Source organism: Poeciliopsis prolifica, unplaced genomic scaffold (assembly GCF_027474105.1).
Source record: "Poeciliopsis prolifica strain line A6 unplaced genomic scaffold, Auburn_PproV2 SCAFFOLD160, whole genome shotgun sequence".
NCBI classification, from domain to species: domain Eukaryota; kingdom Metazoa; phylum Chordata; class Actinopteri; order Cyprinodontiformes; family Poeciliidae; genus Poeciliopsis; species Poeciliopsis prolifica.
The window spans coordinates 265857-272500 of record NW_026562535.1 but is presented as its reverse complement, the minus strand read 5'-3'; the positions used below and the strand labels follow the sequence as shown (position 1 = coordinate 272500).

At 53.3% G+C, this 6644-nt stretch overlaps 2 protein-coding genes across 3 annotated transcripts; both read right to left on the bottom strand.

The window, feature by feature from the left end:
• Positions 1–571: 571 nt before the first annotated feature.
• On the bottom strand, positions 572–1573 carry LOC129356185 (molybdopterin synthase catalytic subunit-like). The gene is made up of 4 exons (XM_055025783.1): positions 1462–1573; positions 1169–1325; positions 981–1101; positions 572–888 (listed from the first exon to the last, which is right to left on the bottom strand). The coding sequence occupies exons 1-4, from the start codon at positions 1571–1573 to the stop codon at positions 802–804; spliced, it is 477 nt and encodes a 158-aa protein (XP_054881758.1). The 3' UTR covers positions 572–801.
• A 55-nt stretch (positions 1574–1628) lies between these two features.
• Positions 1629–6117, bottom strand: LOC129356186 (molybdopterin synthase sulfur carrier subunit-like). 2 transcript variants are annotated; one of them, XM_055025784.1, is made up of 3 exons: positions 6012–6117; positions 2506–2630; positions 1629–1755 (listed from the first exon to the last, which is right to left on the bottom strand). In XM_055025784.1, exons 1-3 carry the CDS (start codon positions 6045–6047, stop codon positions 1629–1631), a joined length of 288 nt encoding a protein of 95 aa, XP_054881759.1. In that variant the 5' UTR covers positions 6048–6117. The 2 variants fall into 2 exon arrangements, with proteins under 2 accessions (XP_054881759.1, XP_054881760.1); XM_055025785.1 differs by having other exon boundaries at positions 5972–6103.
• Between the last annotated feature and the right edge of the window lie 527 nt (positions 6118–6644).

Here is a 6644-nt window from a genome sequence, read left to right as displayed (position 1 = left end):
GTTGTCATGGTGATCTGATCAGAGGTCAGGACCGGGTGGTCACTGTGGGTCCAGCTGTTGATTCAGAACCAGAACCTTTTGGATCAGCTGCTGCTTTTTTTTTAGCCGAGGCATGATTCCCAATCTGGACTTCCTGTTGGAGGGAGTGCGACCGTTCCTGCGGTTCTGGTAGGACCCGTTTTGATTGGTCCAGGAATCTGTGTTCAAAGAGAACCACTAGCTGGTTCTGGAGCAGAGAACCGGGCCTCATCAGGTCCAATAGACCAGAGCAGAACCAACTGGATCAGATTGAGGATTCCGGTTCTGGTCCGAGGTTCTGCTGAGATTCCATCCAGCTTCAGGACAATCACCATAATTCAGTTTCTACGCTTTGATGACATCACTTCCTGTCCCAGGACCCGACCTGCAGCAGAACTTCCTGTCCTTCCATCATGAGGGAGTTGGAGATCCGGTTTGGACCCGGTTCAGCTCTGGGTTCTGCTCGAGTTCTTTGGATAGTGGTCCAGAACCAGACCGACCCAAAACATCAGGATGTCTCAGTTGTTTTGTTTCCTACTAAAACTAAAATAGAAAATGAGAATTTGCGTTTTTATTGAACACATCAGGAAGCCACGACCATATATGGAGCCCAGTGCGAATACTTAATGAGGACAAAACCACTCTGAGTGTATCAAAGCTCCTCTATGAGGACAGAGTGCCACTCTAACCAGAAACCCAGATCAGGAATGAGCTGCAGGAGCTGCTTTTACTTTAACTATGCAGTTTGAATTAACCAGTTGTTCCTCTGGGGTCAGAAGTCAGTCAGGGGTCAGTCAGAAGCTCCTCCCCCTGCGACCAGCTGCACTCTGAGTTCTCCTTCCAGGACGACTGGTGGGTGTCGTAGACCTCCTGTGGATCAGAACCGGTCAGAACCAGTCAGAAGTAAGGATAAGTGGTCAGTGTAGGGCCCGGTTCTGGCGCGGTTCTGGCCCGGTTCCCACCTTCTTCCAGATGGGGGCGCTGGCCTTGAGCTGGGTGACGGCGTGCTGGATGGCCTGGCCGTCCTGGCGGTGCGGAGAGGAGATCGCCATGACGACGCTGGCCTCGCCCACCTTCACCCACCTGAGGGAGGAAGAGAAGGGTGAGGCTCGGCGTCGATGACATCACAGCGTGGCGGGCGGAGCCTCACCCCAGGCGGTGGTGGATGCAGACGTGCAGCAGCGAGGGCCAGCGGGCCCTCAGGGCCCCCGCCAGCCGGCTCAGCTCCGATTGGACCATGGCCTCGTACGCCTCGTACTGCAGACCAATCACCTTCCTGCCCTCCGCCTGGTCCTCCCGGGTCGCGCCTGCACAGGAAACGGGTCAGCAGTGCCGACAGGGCAGCGGGTTGAGACCTGGTCTCTGATCGCTTGGTATTGATCCAATTGGTTGATCAGAACTGAAGGCCTGCCCTGAGGAAGAGGAGGATGATGAAGGTCGTACCTATAAACACAGAGACGGCGCCGCAGCGGCTGCTGCTGACGGAGTCCACCACTTCCTGTACCGACAGCCAATCATGGCTCAGCCTGAAGATGTCCCTGGGCGGCTCCTCCATGTGCAAAGATCGGTCCGGTTCTGGTTCTGGTTCTGGTTCTGGTTCTGGTTCAGTTCTACCCTCCGCTCAGCGGCGGCACCACGGCCACCTCGTCGCCGTCCTGCAGGTGCAGCTGCTGGTTGCCGATGGCGACGTACTGCCGGCGCACGGCCAGCACCACGCGGCCCTGCAGCGCCACCAGCCTGCAGAAACATGACGAGTCAGAGCGTCGGAGCGTCGCGTCGCCGTCGGAGCGTCGAGTCGCCGTCGGAGCGTCGAGTCGCCGTCGGAGCATCGAGTCGCCGTCGGAGCGTCGAGTCGCCGTCGAGCGTCGAGTCGCCGTCGGAGCGTCCAGTCGCCGTCGGAGCGTCGAGTCGCCGTCGGAGCGTCGTCGCCGTCGGAGCATCGAGTCGCCGTCGGAGCGTCGAGTCGCCGTCGGAGCGTCGAGTCGCCGTCGGAGCGTCCAGTCGCCGTCGGAGCGTCCAGTCGCCGTCGGAGCGTCGCGTCGCCGTCGGGAGCGACGAGTCGCCGTCGGAGCGTCCAGTCGCCGTCGGAGCGTCGAGTCGCCGTCGGAGCGTCCAGTCGCCGTCGGAGCGTCGAGTCGCCGTCGGAGCGTCCAGTCGCCGTCGGAGCGTCGAGTCGCCGTCGGAGCGTCGAGTCGCCGTCGGAGCGTCGCGTCGCCGTCGGAGCGACGAGTCGCCGTCGGAGCGTCGAGTCGCCGTCGGAGCGTCCAGTCGCCGTCGGAGCGTCCAGTCGCCGTCGGAGCGACGAGTCGCCGTCGGAGCGTCCAGTCGCCGTCGGAGCGTCGAGTCGCCGTCGGAGCGTCCAGTCGCCGTCGGAGCGTCGAGTCGCCGTCGGAGCGTCGTGTCGCCGTCGGAGCGACGTGTCGCCGTCGGAGCGTCGTGTCGCCGTCGGAGCGTCGCGACGCCTCCTGAGATTCTGGGCCTTCCTACCTGGGCTGTTTCCGTAGCAACAGAGCCCACAGGTCCCCGCTGCTGATTGGTGTTGGCACGGCAACTAGCTGCTCCTCCCTCAGTCCGGTCAGCTCGGCGCTCCTGGCGAAGTACAGCACGGTCACCTGAGGAAGACACAGTTTTTCCTTCCACTCAACTTCCCACCAACCAGTGGGCTCTGAGCAGCCATTGCCATAGTGATGACCTTTGGCATCTATAAGACATTTCAGCAGCAAGACTGATCAATGCATCGGATTATTGATCAGATTGTTTATGAATGTGTCAAAAGCAGCTCAGTGATTAATGAAGGACAAATTATTCACTGACATTTTTAATCAGCTTTACAGACAAATGCGTCTCAAAAGCAAAATAAAAATGATTTCAAACAACATAAAGTCCATTTGACAGATTGAAAAGAAATCCTTGATTCATGAGAAATAAACCATTTAAGGAAAATGCATTAAAATTGATTATTAACTTCAGTGAGAGTCTCACTCTGATGGAGCTGACGAAACAACGACCTGATTTTATGATTAGATTTATGAGAAGGCGGCCATATTGTCGCTCTTCAGATCCATGACATCTTTACAATAAATCTAAATAAACATTTATTTCACAGAATTTAATCAAAATGTTGGAAATTGTCAGTGACGGTGTCAACACATCATGGTTGTGACAAACAACCAGGAATAAACCAGGGGTCCTCAGAGATTCTGGTGACCACAATAATGCCTGATTTTCTTACTTTTTTATGTCTGACGGTGTTGACAAAAACTTGGGACAGAATATCAATCAGTGACGTGAAGCAGAGCCTCCCGTCATCATGGAAAAATAATTTATATTGCTGTTGTCACCCTGTGGTTTGGACTACAAAGTATTTATTTTTATTGAGCTTAACCAATTTTGATGATTATTTCTTCAAAATCTCTGAAGTTGTTCAGAAGAGCAGCAGGTGAGGCAGCATTGAGTCGAGCCTCACCTGGATTCATCAACCTCTGGCCCACTGCACTGCTGCTACTCAGCAGCTCCTCCTGTCTGACCGCCGCCACTAAAACGCTGACAAAATATTTCATATAGCAACTGATTTGACAACATTTAGCTCATCTATATAACCTTCAGCGCTTTTCCTCTCCAACTGTGTGTGTAACGTGTTTTGAGCTGAGCAGAAACCAGGGAACAGACTGGAGGTGAGGCAGGCAGTTCTCTGGCCTCATGGCAGGGGGCGCTCATGATCCCAGACACTGAGACTGCACACTGCAGAGGAAGAGACAGTAACAGGAAGATAGCCAGGGAGCTAGCCTTGGAGCTAGCCATGGAGCTAGCCCTGGAGCTAGCCAGGGAGCTAACCACGGAGCTAGCCCTGGGGCTAGCCATGGAGCTAGCCTTGGAGCTAGCCCTGGGGCTAGCCTTGGAGCTAGCCTTGGAGCTAACCACGCAGCTAGCCCTGGGGCTAGCCTTGGAGCTAGCCCTGGAGCTATCCTTGGAGCTAGCCCTGGGGCTAGCCTTGGAGCTAGACAGGGAGCTAGCCAGGGAGCTAACCACGGAGCTAGCCCTGGGGCTAGCCATGGAGATAGCCAAGGAGCTAACCACGGAGCTTCCTCTGGGCTTTGCACTCGGCACTGTTTCCATGGTAACATGGCCCGCTCAGCTCTTTATGATGTCATACAATATTTCTGACAATATTATACATAATATTTAGAAAGGGATTTATATTATTACTTTCTTACATCTTTGTATTTATTGTATCAATATTTATAAAGAACATGGATGTGAGTTCTTCACATACAACCACTGACAGTAACCCATGATGACCTGGAGCTAGCCTTGGAGCTAGCCCTAGAGCTAGCCCTGGAGCTAGCCTTGGAGCTAGCCTAGAGCTAGCTTTGGAGCTAGCCATGGAGCTAGCTTTGGAGCTAGCCTTGGAGCTAGCCCTAGAGCTAGCCTTAGAGCTAGCCTTGGAGCTAGCCCTAGAGCTAGCTTTGGAGCTAGCTTTGGAGCTAGCCTTGGAGCTAGCCTTGGAGCGAGCCCTAGAGCTAGCCTTGGAGCTAGCCCTAGAGCTAGCCTTGGAGCTAGCCTTGGAGCTAGCCCTAGAGCTAGCCTTGGAACTTGCCTTGGAGCTAGCCCTAGAGCTAGCCTTGCAGCTAGCCTTGGAGCTAGCCCTGGAGCTAGCCTTGGAACTTGCCTTGGAGCTAGCCCTAGAGCTAGCCTTGGAACTTGCCTTGGAGCTAGCCCTAGAGCTAGCCTTGGAGCTAGCCCTGGAGCTAGCCTTGGAACTTGCCTTGGAGCTAGCCATACTGTAAAGTCATGTCATAGAACAGTCTATCGCCGTCCATCGTTGTCCACGTTTCCTCATGTAAACAACAACATGCAGCAGGTTTATATTTGTAAATCTGGTGACTTTCTGAACGTCACTGAATTTGAGGTTTTATTTAAAACCAGTTTACTCAAGTTTTCTTCCAGTGGTTCTGGTTGGTACTGGCCCATTTGAACAGGGTGGGACTAAGGCTACTGTCTGGACCTCTGCTCTGACCTCTGACACAGGTGGAGGTTGCTCCATCCACACCACCCACCCGAGTGGATGAGGCTTAGTGCCATCAGCTGTCAGCGGGCTGAGCAGCGCGGTGCAGAGGAGAGAGAACTGTTGGATCATCCCGTCTGCGAAGTAGAGAGACCCGATTCATCAGAGGCCTTTAGAGACGACGGCCGGGGGGTCGGGGCCTTGGGCCGGGCCGGGCCGGGCTGGGCCGGGCCCAATCAGACGTCCTTCAGCCGGTCGTTCTGTGGCCATGTTGTTGCTTGTATTGATGAAATGAAATAAGTTTGCAGAGAACTTCTTTCTCCCGTCATGACAGAATGTTGTTCACAGTATTTCCTGTTGGTGCAACCAGGAAAACCTTCCGTTTGTTTTCAGGGTTCAGCACGATGGAAAAGTTTTTCTCTGGCATCCGGATGATCTCAGGGTTTCATCTGCATTTGGGAAACACGTCACTGGTTGTCTTGGCTTTGCACCTCATAAATAAATCAATTCAGCTTCAGCCATAAAATTAATTACCTAAAATTTTATTGGATTCGGACCGGAAGGTTGCGACTGCCTGGGTTAGATCAGGTCACAGAGCCCTCTACATGCAGCATGTGACCTATGACCTGTCAGCGCTTCACGCGGCGGACTCTGAGGTCTCGTGCTTGTCCTGCGGGTCAGCCCCGCTCCAGAACTCCGTTAGGAAATCTGAGAATTTACAGATTTCTGCCTGTTACCGAAACAAGCACACCAGCAGAGGATCTGACCTCACTAATATGGAGTCTGGCTTCAGTTCGGCGATGGATCCGCATTAATAAACCTTTAATCACTTCCGTTCAGACCGATATTGGCGAAGGCTTCAGTTATGTTATCAGTTAAAAGTCAGCTAGAATCGGACAGAAAGTCAGAGGAGTTTGGTAGAGACTAAAACAACTACTACAAACTCACCTGCGCAGACATGAATCCTCCTGCCGCGGACAGAACTCACCTGAGCAAACTCTGACCGACCCCAGCGAATGTTCATACGCCTCCCGCTTCTCCTTCTGCTCCCTAAAGCAAACACATCGAACCGGTGTCGCCCCCTGGTGGACTGTGGTCGGCCTGCGCTTCTGCTCGAACACATCTGGACCAATCAGCGGCTGGTTACCTGTGCAGGGCGGAGTCACTGCGGAGGGAGGGCTGCACGGTGGTGGCAGCACAGGGATGTGGGCCTCCGGGTGTAGATTTAAAGCTGGATGATGAGTCAGGTTGGGGTGTGATTATGTTTACTGGGGTTGATTTTATTCCTTTACAATGAACAAAAACTGGATTCTGTGTTTCCTTTGGTATTTAAACCAGATTGATCTGAAACCCTGAAGAGAAAAATCAGAAACCAGGCGGGTGAGAACAATATGTTCTCAGTTACTGTCCAGCACAAACAGACACTGGAAACCAGTGAGGTGGTGAAGCACTGAATCAGATTTACAAATATAAACGCTTTGCATTTATTGTTTATGTATGGAAATCGCTCATCGCACAACACATGCGCACAACACATGCGCACAACACATGCTGCACAATGCTGGAGGCCAGAGAGACTTTTCTGTTGCATGCCGTCCAAAAGCCACATGAACTCAGAGAA

Excerpts from the sequence above, each read along its gene's own strand:
- LOC129356186 (XM_055025784.1), bottom strand. The coding sequence starts at position 6,047 with ATGAACATTCGCTGGGGTCGGTCAGAGTTTGCTCAG. Across the intron at positions 2,631-6,011 it reads GTCGGTCAGAGTTTGCTCAG|GTGACCGTGCTGTACTTCGC; the intron begins GTGAGTTCTGTC and ends TGTCTTCCTCAG. Across the intron at positions 1,756-2,505 it reads TTGCTACGGAAACAGCCCAG|GCTGGTGGCGCTGCAGGGCC; the intron begins GTAGGAAGGCCC and ends ATGTTTCTGCAG.
- LOC129356185 (XM_055025783.1), bottom strand. The coding sequence starts at position 1,573 with ATGGAGGAGCCGCCCAGGGACATCTTCAGGCTGAGCCATGATTGGCTG. Across the intron at positions 1,326-1,461 it reads CGCCGTCTCTGTGTTTATAG|GCGCGACCCGGGAGGACCAG; the intron begins GTACGACCTTCA and ends TTTCCTGTGCAG. Across the intron at positions 889-980 it reads GCGCCCCCATCTGGAAGAAG|GAGGTCTACGACACCCACCA; the intron begins GTGGGAACCGGG and ends TCTGATCCACAG.